Source organism: Hemitrygon akajei, chromosome 24, assembly GCF_048418815.1.
Source record: "Hemitrygon akajei chromosome 24, sHemAka1.3, whole genome shotgun sequence".
Lineage (NCBI taxonomy): Eukaryota > Metazoa > Chordata > Chondrichthyes > Myliobatiformes > Dasyatidae > Hemitrygon > Hemitrygon akajei.
Window position 1 is genome coordinate 26,616,790 of NC_133147.1, and position 23,254 is coordinate 26,640,043.

General features: G+C 48.5%; 1 protein-coding gene across 3 annotated transcripts in view; it reads left to right on the top strand.

Annotated features, from left to right (window-relative positions):
- Positions 1–23,254, top strand: part of LOC140715988 (constitutive coactivator of PPAR-gamma-like protein 1 homolog) — a 79,698-nt gene that overhangs the window by 18,668 nt on the left and 37,776 nt on the right. For all 3 annotated transcript variants that reach the window (XR_012096230.1, XM_073028612.1, XM_073028610.1), the window contains exons 2-4: positions 1,428–1,674; positions 2,094–2,176; positions 13,663–13,791. Coding sequence is in view for 2 of the 3 variants with exons in the window: in XM_073028612.1 (XP_072884713.1) it covers positions 1,428–1,674; positions 2,094–2,176; positions 13,663–13,791 (459 nt within the window). In the remaining variant the exon portion in view is untranslated. The remainder of the gene's footprint in view (positions 1–1,427; positions 1,675–2,093; positions 2,177–13,662; positions 13,792–23,254) is intronic.

The following is a 23,254-nucleotide window of genomic DNA, read 5'->3' on the forward strand; positions in this document are numbered from 1 at the left end:
CTTTCACAGGCAAACCTCTCCCCACTATTGAAGGCACCTACATGGAGCGCTGTTGTAGGAAAGCAGCATCCATCTTCAAGGACACACTGCCCTCGCCCCTGACCCCCCCCCCACCATCCAGGCCAGGCTGTCTTCTCATTCCTGTTATCAGGCAGGAAGTACAGGAACTTTCGGTCCCATGTCATCAGGTTCAGGAACAGTTACCCTACAACCATCAGGCTCCTGGACCAACTTGGATAACTTCACTCACCTCAAGTGATTCCACAGCCTATAGACTAACTTTCAAGGTTATTTATTTTTTGCAGGGTGTCTTATTTTGCACACTGATTGTTCATCAGTGGCAGTGAAAAGCCTTTTGTTTTGCGTGCCATCCAGGCAGATCTTTCTGCATTTGAGGCTGCATAGAGGTTAACACAACACTTTACAATACCAGTCGCTTCCTGTTAGGAGTTTGTATGTTCTCCCCCATGGCCACATGGGTTTCCTCCCATAGTCCAAAGATGTACAGGTTGGTGGGTTAATTGGTCATTGTAAATTGTCCTGTGATTAGGCTAGGGTTAATTGTCCTGTGATCAGGGGTTGCTGGGCAGTGTAGCTTGAAGGGCCTGTTCCATGTGTGTATCTCAATAAATAAAATAGATTGTTCCAGACATAAGTATATTGAGGGAGGACAAGGGTAAAACAATAACAGATTGCACAATGTGGTGTTCTGGTTAGAGCATTGCAGCCAGATAAAGTGCAAGGGCCACAACGAGGTAGACTGAGAGATCATCATTATTGTACTGTACGTCTGATGACTCGGATAAAGGCTGTCCTTGAGCTTTGTGATGCATGCTTTCAGGCGTTTGTATTCACTGATCGATGGGAGGAGTGGAGGAGAAGAGAGAGTATTCAGGGTGGGGGGGGGCTCTGATTATGTTGGTCGCTCTACTGGGGTAACAGATGAGGGGTTGTGCCGAGGGTCAGTGTTGTGGTGTTTCAGTAAAAGAGGGGTCACAGATGACGCATAGCAAGTTTAAAAAAAGAACACACTAAAGCAAGGAGTTTTAAAGAGATCTGGATTAGCAGTTAGTGCCAGTTCATTTCCCAGCACTATAAGGAATTTCTATGTTCTCCCTGTGTGGGTTTCCTTACACATTCCAAATGCATACTGGTTAGTAGGTTAATTGGTCACATGGGGGTCAGTGGGCCAAAGGTTCTGTTGCCGTGACAAGGTTTGGTGGAGGTAGACGTTGAACATTGGGGGGCTCAATCTCCAGGTTGAGCCTCGAATGTTGGGAATGTTTAAATAGGTAAACATTGGGCGGTACCAGAGAAGAGCAGTTGAGGCCTGGGGGAAGATCAGCCATAGTGGGGCACACACCTGCCCCCTTCCAGTCCTCAGGTTTGAGCTGTTGCTAACGTTGTGCCCCCTTGTCCCGTTGTAGGTAGTTCAGAGCATCGAGGACCACCACCAGGAGGTGATCTCCTTCTACCGTGAGAATGGCTTCCACGGCCTCATTGCCTATGACTCCGAGTATGCCCTGTGCAACGTCCAGTGCTACCTCAGCGCGCATGCTCTCAAGCTGAGCTGGAATGGCAAGAGCCTCACCACCAACCAGTACCTGATGCAGGAGGTGGCCAAGCAGCTGAATGTCAACCCCGCCCACTTCAGCATCTTTGCCGCCCTGCTGGGTAGGTGCTTTAGTGAAAATATAAACTGTATCCCAGTTCCTCCTCTCCCTGGTTCCCTATCCTCCATCACAGCACTAACCTCAACAAAGCTGCATCCATGATTAAAGGGCCCTTTTCTCATTACTACCATCAGAGAGGGGGTACAGGAGCCTGAAGATCCACACTCAGCGTTTCAGGAACAGCTTCTTCCCTCTGCGCCATTACATTTCTGAACGTCCATGAACACTACCTCACTAATTCTTTCTTGCACTGAATCTTATTTTTATTGCAACTATTAGAATTTTTTTTTGCCTTGAACTGTACCGCTGATGCAAAGTAGTTTTGCTGGCACCTCTATCTCTGGAAAAAGGACGCCGTGGGCTTTCAACGTTCAGTTGTTCAACCTTCCCAACCAGATTCTTTCTCCATTGTTTTTTCAGGTAACCACATCCTCCCAGATGAAGATCTGGCTGCTTTCCATTGGAGCCTGTTGGGCCCAGACCACCCCTTGGCCTCTCTGAAGGTGAGCAGACTTGGCTAAAGTTTAAAAGAAAAGATAAGGTTTTGTATGTCACATGTCCATCAAAACATGCAATGAAATGAGTTGCTTTGCTTCAGTGACCAGCACAGTTAAAGGATTTTGCCGGAGACAAAAGTCACCACACTTCCATTGTCAACATAGCACACCCACAGCTTACTAACCCTAACCCGTCCCGTATGTCTTTGGAATACATGGGGGCTGGGGGGAGGGGGAAACTGGACCAACCAGACAAAACCCCTGTAGTCACGTGGAGTTCATACAAACTCTTCATAGACAGCAGCTGAAATTGACCTCAGTCAGCGCTTCAGAAAGCATTGCACTAACTGCTACAAAACCATGCCGCCCCTCAGCTCACAGAATGTACATAATGCTGCACCCTTGGGAGATGGTATAATTTTCCAGACTATCGGATATCACGCTGATCGCTGGTTCACTTTTTCGCAGATGTTCACCTAGCAGCACGTTATGTAATAAATTTCCCAGTGAGCCCATTGCAATTAAATAAACTTGAGGCAAAATGGAGCCACTCGTGAGGGAAGCGGTTGACCTGTGAGAGGTGCTGGAGTGAGGGAACTATTGACAATGCCCCAGTGACAGTGGCACTAGTACGGAAGGGAAGGAGGTAACTGATATTAAAGGAGAGGGAAATTGGTTGGGGGAAACCGCAGTATAAAAAGAGTGGGAAATGTCGGAGCCCCTGAAATCAAATGGAGCGTCGGAAATGGGGGGGGGGGCTTTCTCACCCCAATATTAGAGGGGGAAATGTCAGGGAGCCCCTGAAATCAAATGGAGCGTCGGAAATGGGGGGGGGGGGCTTTCTCACCCCAATATTAGAGGGGGAAATGTCAGGGAGCCCCTGATATTTGAGGGGGATTAGGAATTTGGGGGTCTCCAGTATTATAGAGTGGGGAAAGAAAAGGCTGCTCTGATATTTGAGGGGGAGTGGGGAATAAGGGGAGTCCCTTTGATATTAAAGGGAGAATGGGAAATTGGGAGAGTCCAGTATTAAAGGGCTAGTGATAATAGTGGTCACCCACTAAAATTTTAGAGTGAGGGAAAGGTGGGAATCCCTGATATTAAAACGAGAATGGAAATGGGGGTTATTTAAGAACCTTCTGTTCTCCCTCAATATGGAGAATAGCAAATTAGGAATTCCTGATTTGAGGGGGGGTGATATTGGAAGGAGTTTGGACATTATTGTTACTGTGTGAAATTGGAGGTGGAGGGGGCTGTGATATTACAGAGAGAGTAAATAGGGTGGGTGCAATACTTGAGAGTGGGAAATGGCAGGAGGAGAATGGGAATCAGCATCTCCAGTTATTCAATCATTGGCAATCCCAAATAATCCAGGTGTTGCCAGAGCAGTTACGTTAACTGAACTGGTAATCTGGGGGCTAGACTGAACATAAGTGTTCACATCCCACCATACTAGCCAGAAGTTTTAAGTTAATTAAGTAGTCCAGAATTTGTTTTAAAAGCTATTGGCTGGGTAGCCTATTTAAACCTGTGGTTTAATGCTTTCCAGGGAACAAAATCTTCTACTGTCTTGCAATTACAGTACTTCCAGACCAAGATATTCGTTCCTCGCTTACCCTCTGCAATAGCCCTTGGTTAGTCTGGTGTATGTCAACTTATCACTAAGCAAACACAGAGGATGTCTGATTTAACTAAGTTGATGTCTGTAAGTGTAAGTTGTAAGTGTGGTTCCAGTGCTAACCACACCGAACTGTGGTATTCCAGTGCAACAGAGCCTTGCCTGGCCACAGACATAGGTGTGTCCTGCTGATGCATGTGGGAAAACTCCACCAGCATTCTAAAGGGGCAATTAGTGATGGGCAATAAATGCCAGCAGGACCTCTCTCCCATGATAGGGGAAGTGTAGTATGGGACGGAATTTAACCTGGATATTACACTATTGGTCGTTTTATTAAGTACCTCCTATACCTGATAGGTGGCTTTGTTGTTTATTAGGTACAGGGGTACTTAATGAGATGGCCGCTGAGTGTATGGTCATGGTCTTCTGCTGCAGCCTATCCACTTTAAGGTTCTACATTTTGTGAGTTTAGAGTTGCTCTTCTGCCATGCCACTGTTGTAGTGCATAGTTGAGTTGTTGTCACCTTCTTGTCAGCTTGGTCCAGTCTGTCATTCTCCTCTGACCTCTCATTAACAAGGCGTTTTCACCCACAGAACTGCCACTCACTGAATGTTTTTTTGTTTTTTGCACCATTCTCTGTAAACTTTAGAGAGTGTTGTGCATGAAAATCCCAGAAGATCAGCACTTTTTGAGATACTCTGACACCAACAATCATTCTAATCACTCAAAATCACCTGGATCGCATTTCTTCCCATTCTGATGTTTGGTCTGAACAACAACTGAACCTCTTCACCAACCCTTTTGCCCTAAAATAGTTTTCAGGTCTCAGGGAACCCCTGTGTAAAAATAATTAAATCTACTGACTGACTTTACTCAGCAGGCAAGGCAGCATCTATGGAAAAAAAGTACAGTGGATGTTTCAAGCTGAAACCCTTCAGCAGGACTGGAGGGGGAAAACAGCTGAGTAGTAGATTTAAAAGGTGGGGAGGGGCGAGAGAAACACCAGGTGAGAGGTGAAACCTGGAGGAGGAGGGATGAAGGAAAGAGCTGGGAAGTTGATCGGTGAAAGAGGCAGAAGGCCATGGAAGAAAGAAAAAGGGGGGAGGAGCACCAGAGGGAGGTGATGGGTGCGAAGGAGATGAGGTGAGAGAGGGAAAGGGGGATGGGAAGTTTGAAGTCCTGCCGAAAGGTTTCAACCTGAAACGACGACTGTACTTTTTTCCATAGATGCTGCTGGCCTGCTGAATTCCTCCAGCATTTTGTGTGTGCGTGTGTGCTTGGATTTCCAGCATCTGCCAATTATTTCGTTTGTAAAAAGCTTTACTCTGTTTGTTGTGAAATTCCAATAGCCATTTTAAATAATCAGCACTTTTATGTGTCATACGGCTGTGATTTGTAGTTCAGCGTCTTTTCAATTTTGCTGCAGCCTTTGCTGCATTTGTAAGTTGCTTTGCCACAGTCCAGGCACAATGGAGTAGTGAAATTCCAGTCCATGTAAAACCCACTGATAAGTAGCTTTCATTGGGAAAGCTTTTTGTGTCCGTTGATGCACGAGTGCAGTGAAATGACTCAGAAGGTTGTAATTCAAAATTCCCCACATTGGACTGTCAGACGTGTCTGTAAAACATGGGTTAATAATATATTTAAAAATGGGCAAGTCCATTTAATGCTTGGAAAATCGCCTCCCATCCATGCAATACAGTGCTCCCAGCGACCTCTCATGGAATCCCGATTGAGGAACCCTGCTCTTGAACATGTCTGCAGACTTTTATGTATTGAGTTGCTGCCACATGATTACCTGATGAGATTTTTGCATTAATGAGCAGGTGTACCTGATAAAGTGGCCACTGAGTGTGCGTACTTCTGCTAAAAGGAATAATCTTGTTTTTTTTAAATTCGCTGGCCTTTTGATCTCTGTTAACCTGTCTGTATCACTTTGCAGTCTCTGAGTCCTTACGCCAAATTTAGCAACCACATTATCAATCATTTACACAAATCCTACAGACATTAAGGCTTCAACACCAATCGCTGCGATGCAGCACTGGTTTTATCGTGCCTTTACAAGTTGGCTAATTTATACCCAGACTCTTCAGTGTTAGCATCTCAATTTTCTTCAATACCAGTGTGTTACACAAGTTTTATTTTCCACAAATTCCACGATGTGGCGTCTTACCAAATGACATCTAGAAATCCACGTGTTCCTCTTTATCCTGAGTGCGGGTCATTCAGCTCTCTGTAGAAGTAGCAGAGAGCTGAAACAAACTAGTCAAACGTGATTTTGTTTCATGTTGACTTTACCTGATTGCTGTCATATTTAGATTAAAAATGGATACAGCACCAGTGGGAATAGCTATTTCTTTATAATAATATGGTTCATTACTGGTGGAACCAGATCTGTCACTGTATGACACCGGTTAACCGTACCAGTGAGGACAGGTCCATCAGTGTATAACACCAGGGTACAGTACCAATGGGGAAACATCTCTCACTGTATAACACTATGGTATGGTACTGGTGAAGGCGGGTCTGTCACTGTATAATACAGTGGCATGGTACTGATGGTAAATTTCTCACTGTATAGCACCGGGGTACGGTACCGATGGGGACACGTCTCACTGTACAACACTGGGGTATGGTACCCAGTGGGGGTGGGTCTGTCTCTGTATAACACCAGGATGCGGTACTGATGGGACGGGTCTGTCACTGTAACACTGGAGTACAGTACCGGTGCGGGCAAGTCTGTGTCTGTGTGATGCTGGGGTAAGGCACCAGTGGGGACGGATCCGTCACTATGACACCAGGATATGGTACTGGCAGGGATGGTCCGTCACTGTATGTTACTGGCGGAGACAGGTCCGTCACTGAATGATACCGGGATATGGTACCAGCAGGGACATTTCTGTCACTGGGCTACACTGCCGGTGGGGACGGGTCTTTCGCCGTGTGACACCGGGCTACACTGCCGGTGGGGGGATGGGTCTGTCGCCGTGTGACACCGGGCTACACTGCCGGTGGGGACGGGTCTGTCGCCGTGTGACACTGGGCTACACTGCCGGTGGGGACGGGTCTGTCGCCGTGTGACACCGGGCTACACTGCCGGTGGGGACGGGTCTTTCGCCGTGTGACACCGGGCTACACTGCCGGTGGGGGGACGGGTCTGTCGCCGTGTGACACCGGGCTACACTGCCGGTGGGGGGACGGGTCTGTCGCCGTGTGACACCGGGCTACACTGCCGGTGGGGGGATGGGTCTGTCGCCGTGTGACACCGGGCTACACTGCCGGTGGGGACGGGTCTGTCGCCGTGTGACACTGGGCTACACTGCCGGTGGGGACGGGTCTGTCGCCGTGTGACACCGGGCTACACTGCCGGTGGGGACGGGTCTGTCGCCGTGTGACACCGGGCTACACTGCCGGTGGGGACGGATCTGTCGCCGTGTGACACCGGGCTACACTGCCGGTGGGGGGATGGGTCTGTCGCCGTGTGACACCGGGCTACACTGCCGGTGGGGATGGGTCTGTCGCCGTGTGACACCGGGCTACACTGCCGGTGGGGGGATGGGTCTGTCACCGTGTGACACCGGGCTACACTGCCGGTGGGGACGGGTCTGTCACCGTGTGACACCGGGCTACACTGCCGGTGGGGGGACGGGTCTGTCGCAGTGTGACACCGGGCTACACTGCCGGTGGGGACGGGTCTGTCACCGTGTGACACCGGGCTACACTGCCGGTGGGGGGATGGATCTGTCGCCGTGTGACACCGGGCTACACTGCCGGTGGGGGGACGGGTCTGTCACCGTGTGACACCGGGCTACACTGCCGGTGGGGACGGGTCTGTCACCGTGTGACACCGGGCTACACTGCCGGTGGGGGGACGGGTCTGTCGCAGTGTGACACCGGGCTACACTGCCGGTGGGGACGGGTCTGTCACCGTGTGACACCGGGCTACACTGCCGGTGGGGGGATGGATCTGTCGCCGTGTGACACCGGGCTACACTGCCGGTGGGGGGACGGGTCTGTCACCGTGTGACATCGGGCTACACTGCCGGTGGGGACGGATCTGTCGCCGTGTGACACCGGGCTACACTGCCGGTGGGGGGACGGGTCTGTCGCAGTGTGACACCGGGCTACACTGCCGGTGGGGGGATGGGTCTGTCGCCGTGTGACACCGGGCTACACTGCCGGTGGGGGGACGGGTCTGTCGCCGTGTGACACTGGGCTACACTGCCGGTGGGGACGGGTCTGTCGCCGTGTGACACCGGGCTACACTGCCGGTGTGGATGGGTCTGTCGCCGTGTGACACCGGGCTACACTGCCGGTGGGGACGGGTCTGTCGCCGTGTGACACCGGGCTACACTGCCGGTGGGGGGACGGGTCTGTCGCCGTGTGACACCGGGCTACACTGCCGGTGGGGACGGGTCTGTCGCCGTGTGACACCGGGCTACACTGCCGGTGGGGGGACGGGTCTGTCGCCGTGTGACACCGGGCTACACTGCCGGTGGGGACGGATCTGTCGCCGTGTGACACTGGGCTACACTGCCGGTGGGGGGACGGGTCTGTCGCCGTGTGACACCGGGCTACACTGCCGGTGGGGACGGGTCTGTCGCCGTGTGACACCGGGCTACACTGCCGGTGGGGACGGATCTGTCGCCGTGTGACACTGGGCTACACTGCCGGTGGGGGGACGGGTCTGTCGCCGTGTGACACTGGGCTACACTGCCGGTGGGGACGGGTCTGTCGCCGTGTGACACCGGGCTACACTGCCGGTGGGGACGGGTCTGTCACTGTGTGACACTGGGCTACACTGCCGGTGGGGACGGGTCTGTCACCGTGTGACACCGGGCTACACTGCCGGTGGGGGGATGGGTCTGTCGCCGTGTGACACTGGGCTACACTGCCGGTGGGGACGGGTCTGTCGCCGTGTGACACCGGGCTACACTGCCGGTGGGGACGGATCTGTCGCCGTGTGACACCGGGCTACACTGCCGGTGGGGGGATGGGTCTGTCGCCGTGTGACACTGGGCTACACTGCCGGTGGGGACGGGTCTGTCACCGTGTGACACCGGGCTACACTGCCGGTGGGGACGGATCTGTCGCCGTGTGACACTGGGCTACACTGCCGGTGGGGACGGGTCTGTCGCCGTGTGACACCGGGCTACACTGCCGGTGGGGACGGATCTGTCGCCGTGTGACACCGGGCTACACTGCCGGTGGGGACGGGTCTGTCACCGTGTGACACCGGGCTACACTGCCGGTGGGGACGGGTCTTTCGCCGTGTGACACCGGGCTACACTGCCGGTGGGGGGATGGATCTGTCGCCGTGTGACACCGGGCTACACTGCCGGTGGGGACGGATCTGTCGCCGTGTGACACCGGGCTACACTGCCGGTGGGGGGATGGGTCTGTCGCCGTGTGACACCGGGCTACACTGCCGGTGGGGACGGGTCTGTCGCCGTGTGACACCGGGCTACACTGCCGGTGGGGACGGATCTGTCGCCGTGTGACACCGGGCTACACTGCCGGTGGGGGGATGGATCTGTCGCCGTGTGACACTGGGCTACACTGCCGGTGGGGACGGATCTGTCGCCGTGTGACACCGGGCTACACTGCCGGTGGGGGGACGGGTCTGTCGCCGTGTGACACCGGGCTACACTGCCGGTGGGGGGACGGGTCTGTCGCAGTGTGACACCGGGCTACACTGCCGGTGGGGACGGGTCTGTCGCCGTGTGACACCGGGCTACACTGCCGGTGGGGACGGGTCTGTCGCCGTGTGACACCGGGCTACACTGCCGGTGGGGGGATGGATCTGTCGCCGTGTGACACCGGGCTACACTGCCGGTGGGGACGGATCTGTCGCCGTGTGACACCGGGCTACACTGCCGGTGGGGGGACGGGTCTGTCGCCGTGTGACACCGGGCTACACTGCCGGTGGGGACGGATCTGTCGCCGTGTGACACCGGGCTACACTGCCGGTGGGGACGGGTCTGTCGCCGTGTGACACCGGGCTACACTGCCGGTGGGGGGATGGATCTGTCGCCGTGTGACACCGGGCTACACTGCCGGTGGGGACGGATCTGTCGCCGTGTGACACCGGGCTACACTGCCGGTGGGGGGACGGGTCTGTCGCCGTGTGACACCGGGCTACACTGCCGGTGGGGGGACGGGTCTGTCGCCGTGTGACACCGGGCTACACTGCCGGTGGGGGGACGGGTCTGTCGCCGTGTGACACCGGGCTACACTGCCGGTGGGGACGGGTCTGTCACCGTGTGACACCGGGCTACACTGCCGGTGGGGGGATGGGTCTGTCGCCGTGTGACACCGGGCTACACTGCCGGTGGGGGGATGGGTCTGTCGCCGTGTGACACCGGGCTACACTGCCGGTGGGGACGGGTCTGTCGCCGTGTGACACCGGGCTACACTGCCGGTGGGGGGATGGGTCTGTCGCCGTGTGACACCGGGCTACACTGCCGGTGGGGGGATGGGTCTGTCGCCGTGTGACACCGGGCTACACTGCCGGTGGGGGGACGGGTCTGTCGCCGTGTGACACCGGGCTACACTGCCGGTGGGGACGGGTCTGTCGCCGTGTGACACCGGGCTACACTGCCGGTGGGGGGACGGGTCTGTCGCCGTGTGACACCGGGCTACACTGCCGGTGGGGACGGGTCTGTCGCCGTGTGACACCGGGCTACACTGCCGGTGGGGACGGGTCTGTCGCCGTGTGACACTGGGCTACACTGCCGGTGGGGACGGGTCTGTCGCCGTGTGACACCGGGCTACACTGCCGGTGGGGACGGATCTGTCGCCGTGTGACACTGGGCTACACTGCCGGTGGGGGGACGGGTCTGTCGCCGTGTGACACTGGGCTACACTGCCGGTGGGGACGGGTCTGTCGCCGTGTGACACCGGGCTACACTGCCGGTGGGGACGGATCTGTCGCCGTGTGACACTGGGCTACACTGCCGGTGGGGGGACGGGTCTGTCGCCGTGTGACACTGGGCTACACTGCCGGTGGGGACGGGTCTGTCGCCGTGTGACACCGGGCTACACTGCCGGTGGGGACGGGTCTGTCACTGTGTGACACTGGGCTACACTGCCGGTGGGGACGGGTCTGTCACCGTGTGACACCGGGCTACACTGCCGGTGGGGGGACGGGTCTGTCGCCGTGTGACACTGGGCTACACTGCCGGTGGGGGGATGGATCTGTCGCCGTGTGACACCGGGCTACACTGCCGGTGGGGACGGGTCTGTCGCCGTGTGACACCGGGCTACACTGCCGGTGGGGACGGGTCTGTCACTGTGTGACACCGGGCTACACTGCCGGTGGGGACGGGTCTGTCACCGTGTGACATCGGGCTACACTGCCGGTGGGGACGGATCTGTCGCCGTGTGACACTGGGCTACACTGCCGGTGGGGACGGGTCTGTCGCCGTGTGACACCGGGCTACACTGCCGGTGGGGACGGATCTGTCGCCGTGTGACACCGGGCTACACTGCCGGTGGGGACGGGTCTGTCACCGTGTGACACCGGGCTACACTGCCGGTGGGGACGGGTCTTTCGCCGTGTGACACCGGGCTACACTGCCGGTGGGGGGATGGATCTGTCGCCGTGTGACACCGGGCTACACTGCCGGTGGGGACGGATCTGTCGCCGTGTGACACCGGGCTACACTGCCGGTGGGGGGATGGGTCTGTCGCCGTGTGACACCGGGCTACACTGCCGGTGGGGACGGGTCTGTCGCCGTGTGACACCGGGCTACACTGCCGGTGGGGACGGATCTGTCGCCGTGTGACACCGGGCTACACTGCCGGTGGGGGGATGGATCTGTCGCCGTGTGACACTGGGCTACACTGCCGGTGGGGACGGATCTGTCGCCGTGTGACACCGGGCTACACTGCCGGTGGGGGGACGGGTCTGTCGCCGTGTGACACCGGGCTACACTGCCGGTGGGGGGACGGGTCTGTCGCAGTGTGACACCGGGCTACACTGCCGGTGGGGACGGGTCTGTCGCCGTGTGACACCGGGCTACACTGCCGGTGGGGACGGGTCTGTCGCCGTGTGACACCGGGCTACACTGCCGGTGGGGGGATGGATCTGTCGCCGTGTGACACCGGGCTACACTGCCGGTGGGGACGGATCTGTCGCCGTGTGACACCGGGCTACACTGCCGGTGGGGGGACGGGTCTGTCGCCGTGTGACACCGGGCTACACTGCCGGTGGGGACGGATCTGTCGCCGTGTGACACCGGGCTACACTGCCGGTGGGGACGGGTCTGTCGCCGTGTGACACCGGGCTACACTGCCGGTGGGGGGATGGATCTGTCGCCGTGTGACACCGGGCTACACTGCCGGTGGGGACGGATCTGTCGCCGTGTGACACCGGGCTACACTGCCGGTGGGGGGACGGGTCTGTCGCCGTGTGACACCGGGCTACACTGCCGGTGGGGATGGGTCTGTCGCCGTGTGACACCGGGCTACACTGCCGGTGGGGGGATGGATCTGTCGCCGTGTGACACCGGGCTACACTGCCGGTGGGGGGATGGATCTGTCGCCGTGTGACACCGGGCTACACTGCCGGTGGGGGGATGGATCTGTCGCCGTGTGACACCGGGCTACACTGCCGGTGGGGGGATGGATCTGTCGCCGTGTGACACCGGGCTACACTGCCGGTGGGGGGATGGATCTGTCGCCGTGTGACACCGGGCTACACTGCCGGTGGGGACGGGTCTGTCGCCGTGTGACACCGGGCTACACTGCCGGTGGGGGGACGGGTCTGTCACTGTGTGACACTGGGCTACACTGCCGGTGGGGACGGGTCTGTCACCGTGTGACACCGGGCTACACTGCCGGTGGGGGGACGGGTCTGTCACCGTGTGACACCGGGCTACACTGCCGGTGGGGGGACGGGTCTGTCGCCGTGTGACACTGGGCTACACTGCCGGTGGGGGGACGGGTCTGTCGCCGTGTGACACCGGGCTACACTGCCGGTGGGGACGGGTCTGTCACCGTGTGACACCGGGCTACACTGCCGGTGGGGGGACGGGTCTGTCGCCGTGTGACACCGGGCTACACTGCCGGTGGGGACGGGTCTGTCGCCGTGTGACACCGGGCTACACTGCCGGTGGGGACGGGTCTGTCGCCGTGTGACACCGGGCTACACTGCCGGTGGGGACGGATCTGTCGCCGTGTGACACCGGGCTACACTGCCGGTGGGGGGACGGGTCTGTCGCCGTGTGACACCGGGCTACACTGCCGGTGGGGACGGGTCTGTCACTGATATATCACCTGAGTAGGGAGTTTGTATGTTCTTCCTGTATGTGTGGTTTTCCTCCCACAGATGTACTGGTTAGCAGGTTAGTTGCTCATTGTGAATTATCCAGTGATCAGGCTGGGGTTAAATAGCTGCTTTGCTAAGTGGTGCAGCTTGTTCCTTGCTGTATCTCTGTGTAAAGTACAGTATTGATTTGGATGGATCTAACCCCAAGATAGGATTCTTTTATTTATTTAGCAATACAGTGCCACAGCAACCCACTTACTTAACCCTCACTTATCCACAGGCTACTTGACAAAGACTAGTTGGGTTATTAACCAGTGCGTCTTTGGACTGTGGGTGGAAACTGGAGCACCCAGAGGAATCCCATGCACACTCGGGAAGAATGTACAGACTTGAAAGCTGGAATTGAAATCTGAACTCCACCCCGAGCTGTAATAGAGTCAGGCTAATTGCTATGTTACCATACGGCCCAACTGATTCTGGTGAGCAAGGGCCTGTCCCCAAATAAAACTTGAGTGCAGTGCAGACTCAGCCTTCTTTTTCATGTGCCAGAGGAGAAAGAATTTGTTCGACTCTGATGGTGTTTTATCTTCCACTGTGTGCAGGTCCGAGCCCACCAGCTGGTCCTGCCACCCTGTGACGTGGTAATCAAAGCCGTCGCACTGTACGTCAGCAGCGTTCCCGATGTCCGTGATCTCGATGCTGTGGCCAAGGACGTCTTCAAACACTCTCGGGTTAGTAACAGCGCAAAGCCGGGGTTTAGCAGCCGCTCCAGCTTAAATCAATGCGGAAAGCTGCTCTCCCTGTTGGATTGCAGTGCCAGTCCTCAACGGCCCATCGTTCCTGGTCCCTTATTATTCACCGCATGTTCTCCTCAACTCTCCATCAGCTGCAGGAAGTTTTCAGTGGGCAGCTAACCGTATAGAAATGACATACAGTGATACAGAAATGATGTGAATGAAAATGTGGTAAGGTGGGTGAGTAAGTTTGCAAAGACTGGTGGTGTTGTATGTGAAAGGAAATCTCAGAGTAAGTTTATTTTTAATGTGTGTGTATATCACTGTAACCTACCACGAGAATAATTTTCACAGTGGAGGCAATGGAAACAAACCAACGTGCAAAAGACAAACTGCAAATAGAAAAAACGTAATAAATAACTTGGAGAATATGAGTTGTCAAGTCCTTGAAAGTGAGTCCTGTTAGGTTACAGCAGGATATAACTATATAGATCAGTGTGGGGATGAGTTTAGAAGTGGAGATGGAGTTTAATCTGGACAATTGTGAGCTGCTGCACATTGGGTGATCAGTGGAAGGTACACAGCTAATGGTAGGATCCTTAGTGGTGAACAGAGGGATCTGGGCTACTGGGAGCTGCATGAATCGTTAGGGCGGTAAAGAAGACATACTGAAGTTCACCTTCAGCAGTTGAGGCCCTTGAGTTCAAGAGCCAGGGCTTGAATTGTGTTCCAGCTTTATGGAACTTTGGTTAGGCTACTTTTTAAGAATACTGTGTTTACTGCCTACTTTGGAGCACGGTTGCTTTGAGAGGTTAGACAAGCTTGACACTTGAGCGACAGAGGCTGAGGAGAGACAGGGTTGATACTACTGAGGGGGTTCGGATGTTGTGAGGAGAGGTTAGATAAGCTGGATGCTTTCTTTAGAGCAGCAGAGGCTGAGGAGAGTTTTAAAAGAATTTAATAAAATAAGTGAGGCACAGATCGCATAGACAACCAGTTATTTTTTCCCCCCAGGATCAAACTGTCTTGTACTTGAATTAAGTTTGATATGTTCTTGATTATTTCTTTAATTTAGAGGAACTTTTGATCAGTCAGGTTACGGGGAGAAGGGGAATGGGGTCAAGAGGGATAATAAATCAGCCGTGATGTAATGGTGGAGCAGCTCAATGAGCCAAATAGTCTGTCTTATGTCTTAACATAGAGCAGTACAGCAACTTCAGCCCACGATTATGTTTTGAAGCTGGACTGTGATTGTTTAAATGGTGTACTCAGTATTGATAAGAAGTAGTACAATTGTTTGTATGTTGTTAGTTTAGGTAGATTGTGTTTGTCTATTATTGCAAGTTAGTAATTAATGTAGAAAACCAATTAATTGTGAAAGTTTCACCAACTTTTTCTTACAACTGTATTTAAAGTGCCAGGGTGGGGGGTGGGTGTTGAGTGGGAGTATGAAAGAGATGTGTGGAGTAACAGAGTGATGGTAGCCTGGACTGCACTGCCCAGGGGTGCTGGTAGAGGCAGATACCATAAGGGCATTTACAAAACAAATGAGTATGCAGAGAAGATGAGGGGTATGTTGATGCACAGGCAAAAGGGATTAGATTACTTAGGAGTCATTGGTTCAGTGTAGGTTGGCACAGTTTCGTTGGCCGAAGGACCTGTGTGAAACCCTCGCTGTCATGGCAACAACAGGCAAACTCCCCACAGGGAGCACCCAAAGTTAACTAAGGATGCACCACTTGTGTTTTAAATTGAACTGGCTTCTGTTGCAGTAACCTTAAGCATCTTTACGAGAGGTGGGAATGACTTGAGTTTCTGGTGGTGGCTCAGAAACATGAGGTGAGATGCAATTCAATTTAAAAATGTTCAGGGGTGTACGTTGAACTGACGTTGGCACAAGCATGGCATATGTACAAATGTTAGCATTCATTTTGAGAGGACTAAGAATGTAAATGCAAGGATGTAACGATGAAGCTTTATAAGCTGTTGGCCAGATACAACTTGGGAGTTTTGTGAGCAATTTTGGGCCCTTCGTTAAGAGCAATTTTGTGCTGGCGTTGGACAGGGTTCATGGGAATAATCCCAAGAATGAAAGGGTGAACGTATGAGAGGAAGCTGGCGACTAATATCAAAGAAGATACTAAAAGCTTTTTTAAGTATATAAAGGATAAAAGAGAGTCGAGAGTAGATACAGGACCAATACAAAATGACGCTGGAGATATTGTAATGAGAGATGCAGATGTTGAAATGAATGTGTATTTTGCATCAGTCTTCACAGTGGGAAAGCATCTGCAGTCTACCGGACATTCAAGAGTGTCAGAGAAGTGAAGTTTGTGCAGTGAAAATTACGACTGAGAAGGTGCTGAGGAAGCGTAATGGTCTGGGGGTGAATAAATCTCCTGGACCTGATGGAATGGACCCTCGGGTTCTGAAGGAAGTAGCTGGAGAGATTGCGGAGACACTAACGATGATCTTTCAAGAATTGATAGATTCTGGCTTTGTACCAGATGACTGGAAAATTGCGAACGTTACTCTGCTATTTAAGAAGGGTGGAAGGCAGCAGAAAGGAGACTATAGACCTGTTAGCCTGACATCAGTGGTTGGGAAGTTGTTGGAATCGATTTTTAGGGATGAGATTACGGAGTACCTGGAGGCACATGACAAGATAGGCCAAAGCCAGCATGACTTCCTGAAAGGAAAATCTTGCCTGACAAACCTACTGCAATTGAAGAAATTACAAGCAGGGTAGACAGAGGAGATGCAGTAGACGTGGCGTACTTGGATTTTCAGAAGGCCTTTGACAAGGTGCCGCACATGAAGCTGCTTAGCAAGGTAAGAGCCCATGGAATTACAGGGAAGTTACTAGCATGGGTGGAGCATTGGCTGGTCGGCAGCAAACAGAGTGGGAGTAAGGGGATCCTATTCTGGCTGGCTGCCAGTTACCAGTGGAGCTCCACAGGGGTCGGTGTTAGGACCACTGCTTTTTACGATGTACGTCAATGATTTGGACCTCGGTATTAATGGATTTGTGGCTAAATTTGCCAATGATACAAAGATAGGTGGAGGAGTGGGTAGTGTTGAGGAAACAGAGACTTAGATAGTTTAGGGGGTCGAGTCAGCAGGAGACGCTCATGGAGTGAGCACTGTTTCAGATTCGCTCCATAACCTTTACTTTTTTTAACCTATGATCACCCTTATTTAACTTAGTTTTACCTACACCAAAAGATTCTTGCTACTTTTTTGGACTTATCTTTAAGAGTCTATTGTGAATTTTGAAGAAATGAGTATTGAAATGGCTTTGAGATCTAAAAGGCAAGACCCTGGGAAAGATTCTAACGGGAATGGAAGGAAAAAAAAAGACCGATCCTAAGCGCACTGAATTGACTTATGAAATGTTATTGGAGTTTTTAAATGAAAAATTTGAAGAACAACGACAAATTTTCAAACAAGATATAAAGGCTTTTCAGGATTATATGGATAAGACTGATTCAGTAGTTAACCAGCAGCAAGCTCTAATCGCAACTTTGCAAGAGGACACTCAGAAGCGAGACTTGATAATCGAAAAACTGGAGCAGAAATTATCTTCGACGATTAAACAGGTGGAAATACTTAAAGCCAAGAGTGTCGACTTTGAAAATCGGTCCAGAAGACAGAACTTACGCATACTTGGTCTCCCGGAAGGCATCGAACAAGGGGACCCCTCGAAGTATTTTGCTCAACGTTTAAAGGATGCGTTCCCTTCTGTATTCCCAGACAGTCCTCAGTTACTTGATCGCACCCACAGAATTATGCGCCGATCACCAAGTTCTTCATCTAAACCACCGGTTGTAATTGTCCGATTTCACTATGTGCATGTCAAAGAGCAACTTATTCATGTGGCTCGGCGTTTAGGGATGGTCAAATTCCAAGAATTCGATTTTCAATTAGTGGAGGATTTTAGCCCAGAAGTAATGAAAGCAAGGCTTCTTTTTAAACCTCTGATGTCCGAATGTTATGAGAAAAATCTAAAACCTGCGCTCTTATACCCTGCGAAGCTCAGAATCTCACCTCCGAATGCACCACAGCGTGTTTTTCTCTCCACATCTGAAGCTCAAAGCTTTCTGGATGAGCATTATTTTACTGTTTGACTCTCATTTTTAATAAATGAGTGATTTTGATCATTTCAAAACAGTTTTTGTTTCCAAAACCAGATTTTGTTTCTGGCTATTGGTGTAGGTTTATTCTATATTTTATATTCTAATTAAAGTTTTTTTTTTCGACGTACTAATCTTTTTATTTTACTTACTTTAACCACTGTACTTTATCTTTGGTCATTATTATTAATCCTTTGAAGGTGAATTTTTTACTTAAGATGGCGGTTTCTTCTCTAAAATATTTGCTTTTTTTTTGATTTTGCCATTTTTTTCTCTCGTCTTCTTCCTATAATGCATTACTTATCACCGTTTAAATTTTTTTTGGTTTGTTTGGGTTTTAACCCGATTTATAAGTTACAAGTGATTATATTCTTTTTGTTTTTTTTTTACTAACAATTATATTAAGAAGTTTGTTTTAGTATAGTGATCATTATTTTTTTTTGGAGTTTGGGTGGATCTTTTTTCCCCATTATATACGGAGTTGCCTTCTGCTGATATGGGGGTAGATTTAGTTTCATTCCTCTTTCTTCCCAGCCTTCTCCTGGCTTGGGAGGGGCTTTCTCTTTTTGGGTGGGGGGTGGGGTTTTTTTCTCTAAATTTATTGTTCTTTTTATCAGTTTTTTTAAAGTTTTTTCATTTGGGCTGATTTTAAACTACTAAAAAGTTTGCGATGTCGTCACTTCCGGGTCCGCCTCTTATTTTTGTTCCTCTTCCGGGTACGAGTTCATAATTTGGTTAACCCTTTATATACCAAAGGGTTGATTTCAGAAATATGGCTCAGACCATTAATTTTGTCTCTTGAAATACTAATGGCTTAAACCATCCGATTAAATGGAAAAAGATTTTCAAAGTATTCCAAAGACTGAATGCACATATTATTTTTGTACAAGAAACTCATGTGAGGAAAGAGGGCAATCATTGTTTTTTTTAGGTTTTGGAGGCGTCAACAGTACCATTCGAATACTAAAGTAAAGGGAGTTTCAATTTTTATTGACTCCTCTATTGCATTTGTCCAACACGATATTATTTCGGATCTGAATGGTAGGTTTTTGTTAATTACTGGGTTACTTTTTAACAAAAAGGTTGCTATGGTTAATGTTTATGCTCGATTTTTTGTGGATTATCCCGATTTTTTTAGTCCTTATTTACTTCTCTACCTAACCTAAATGAATATAGGTTGATAATGGGTGGTGACTTTAATTGTTGTTTAAATCCTTTGTTGGACAGATCTATATCTACTCAGACTTTACCTAATAAGTCGGCCACTTATATTAATTCTTTTTTGACTGATAATGGAATTTTTGATATTTGGAGATTTCGGCATTTTAAGGACAAAGAATTTTCATTTTTCTCACATGTTTATCATTCTTACTCGAGAATTGATTATTTTTTATTGACTCTTGTTTTATTCTATTGGTAATTGGTTGTAATTATAATATTATAGCCATCTCTGACCGTGCTCCATTAAAACTTTCTGTTAAATTTACGGATACAGCTTCTAGTGCTAGACAATGGCGATTTGATTCTACCTTACTGCAAGATCCGGATTTCATTAAATTTATGAAGGAACAGATCGATTTCTTCTTTTCAACTAACTCCACGGATGATATTTCTTGCGGAACACTTTGGGACACTTTTAAAGTATATATACGTGGACAGATTATCTCCTATTCCGTTGGTTTGAGAATATGCATTAAGAAGGAAACTCTTTTATTGGTTGATAAAATTAAAGAGATTGACAAGAAATATTCGACTGCTCCTAGTAAGGAGCTTTACAAACAAAGGGTTGAACTTCAAATGGAACATAGTTTACTTACATCTTCGATTGAAAATCAATTAATGAAAACCAGATCTGATTTTTATGTACATAGTGATAAATCGAGTAAACTGTTAGCTAATCAATTGAAGAATGCTTTGGTTAAATGCCAAATTATTAAGATTCGTCAGCAGAATGGTGATTTGACAGTTAACCATGATGAGATAAATCTTTTCAAGATTTTTATACCTCCCTGTATCATTCTGAATTCCCTCATGATTATAATATCATGTATGGTCTGCCTCAGGAATTGCTGCTGCAGTTCTACACTGCAGTCATTGAGTCTGTCCTGTGCACCTCCATCATTGTGTGGTTTGGAGCCGACACCAAGCAGGATAGAATCAGACTACAGCGCACAGTGAGGACTGCCGAGCGCATCATTGGAGCCTCCCTGCCCTCTATTGTGGACCTGTACTCTTCCAGGTTGAAGAAGAGGGTGGGGAACATCATAAAGGACTCCTCCCATCCTGCGCACGGACTGTTTGATCTGCTTCCGTCTGTTAGGCGCTTCAGATCCCTCCAGACTAAGACTAATAGGCACTGGAGAAGTTTTTTCCCTACTGCGGTCACTTTGCTGAACAGTTAACTGCCGGTTAACTGTCGGCTAACTATTACTTGGATTGCACTACCTGTATGTATAATCTATATTTTCATTTATATTTATCAATATTATTGTTATGAGCAGAGAGACAACATCTGCCGGAAGTAAATTCCTTGTATATGCATAGGTACTTGGCGATTAAAGTCTGATTCTGATTCTGATGATTTTCTTGGGGAATTGAATTTTCCAAAATTATCATCAGATGATCTTTCAGTATTAGAAACTCCTATTACGGATGCAGAAATTAAAGGGGTTATTTCCTCTATGAATTCTGGGAAAGCACCAGGTCCAGATGGGTATACAGTAGAATTTTTTAAATGTTTTTCCTCTACTCTTTCTGCTTGGTTATGCAGGGTTTTTGAAGAAGCAATTAGATTGGGTAATCTGCTACAATATTTTTATAGAGCTTCCATTTCTTTAATATTGAAGAAAGATAAAGACCCTACTGACTGTGCATCCTATAGACCAATATCCTTATTGAATGTAGATTCCAAGATCTTTTCCAAGTTACTGGCATCCAGGCTGGAGAAAGTATTACCTCAAATTATCTCAGAAGATCAAACTGGTTTTATTAAAAATCGCTATTCTTTTTTCAATGTTAGGAGATTATTGAATATTGTTTATACTCCTTCACATAGCACCTCAGAATGTGTCATTTCATTAGATGCGGAGAAAGCATTTGATAGAGTTGAATGGCCATACTTATTTACTGTGCTTGAGAAGTTTAATTTTAGTCCGACATTCATTTCCTGGATTAAACTGATATATCATACTCCAGTAGCCTCGGTTTTTACTAACAATCAAAGATCTCCCTTTTTTCTTTTATTTCGGGGTACTAGACAAGGCTGACCTCTTAGTCCATTATTATTTGATATTGCTTTAGAACCCTTGGCAATTGCTATCAGAGAATCACAGAACATTTTTGGCATTACTCGTGGGACAGATATACATAAGTTATCATTATATGCAGATGATTTATTATTATTTATTTCTGATCCTGAGAAATCCATTCCTGCAGTTATATCATTGTTGGCTCAATTTAGTAATTTTTCCGGGTATAAATTAAATCTTAATAAGAGTGAATTGTTTCCTTTAAATAGACAGGTTCCAATTTATGGAAATTTACCTTTTAAATTAGTTAATGACTCTTTTATATACTTAGGGATTAAAATCACAAAAAATTATAAGGACTTATTTAAGGTTAATTTTTTACCCTTAATCGATCAGATTAATTGTTTGTTCACTAAATGGTCACCATTATCTTTATCTGTAATAGGTCGGATTAATGCTATTGAGATGATTATTTTACCCAAGTTTTTATATATATTTCAAGCGGTACCAGTTTTTATTCCAAAATCTTTTTTTTGCTAATGTTGATTCAAAAATTTCCTCATATATATAGCAGAATAAAAATCCTAGATTAGGTAAAAAATATTTACAGAAGGCAAGGAAGGAAGGTGGATTGGCATTGCCTAATTTTAGATTTTATTATTGGGCAGTTAATATCCGATATTTGATATGTTGGTTAAAGGATTGGGATTTATCTTTTAGCCCTCATTGGGTGAACCTGGAAATTAAATCTGTACAAGGATTTTCATTGGGTTCTATTTTAGTGTCTTCTCTTCCCTTTGCTCTTTCTAAATTGCAGAAACGAATTGACAATCCGATAGTTAAACATACTTTACGTATATGGTTTCAATTTTGGAAATTTTTTGGGTTGACTCAGTTTGTTTTAAATATTCCTATTGTATCCAATTTCTTTTTTTATCCTTCTATTATAGACCAAGCTTATTCAGCTTGGAAGACTAAAGGATTACTACGATTTTCCGATTTATTTTTGGATAATTGTTTTATGTCTTTTGAACAATTATCTAATAAATATAATTTGCCTAGATTTCATTTTTTTTAGATATTTACAGATTAGGAATTTCTTAAATACTGTACTTCCTACCTTTCCAAATCTTGAGTCTTCGGGTATTTTGGAGATACTTCTAAATCCTTCTCAGAAAGGGGTTATATCAAAACTCTACAATATAATTATGAAGATACATTCAGAGCCCTTCTATAAGATTAAAAATGATTGGGAAAGAGAACTTAACCTTACTATCCCTATTGAGAATTGGGATAAAATTCTTCAATTAGTCAATTTATCATCTATATGTGCTAAACATTCATTAATACAGTTTAAAGTTGTGCATAGGGCTCATATGTCCAAGGATAAATTGGCTCATTTTTATTCCTATATAAATCCTATTTGTGACAGATGTCATTCTGAGATAGCGTCTTTAACTCATATGTTTTGGTCTTGTCCGCTTTTGAAAAAATATTGGAAAGACATTTTTGATATTATTTCCACGGTATTGAACATTGATTTACAACTTCATCCTATTACTGCAATTTTTGGTTTACCAATGATGGACTCAGTCCATTTATCTTCTTCTGCTTGTCGAATGATTGCATTTCTTACATTAATGGCTAGAAGATCTGTTTTGTTGAATTGGAAAGAAATTAATCCTCCTACCATATTTCATTGGTTTTCTCAAACTATGTTATGTCTAAATTTAGAAAAAATTAGAAGTGTTGTATTTGACCCTTCTATTAAATTTGAAAAGATATGGAGACCATTTATTCAATATTTTCATATGATGTAATGTGACCCTGTTCCAAGCCTATTTGTTTTTCCAGTTTTGATTTTACATATGTTGAGAGGATCAGAGTTGACGACACTGATGATTTTGTATTTTTGTTAGATATTATAAACAGCCCTTTTTTAAATCTTTTTTTTTCCTTTTTTTTTCTTTTTTTCCCCTTATTAGTTATTAGGTTGTTAGATTAGTTTTTCTAGCATAAATATTTTTTCTTTTTCTCTTTTCTGTTTTTTAATATATATATTATGATATACCTAGTTTT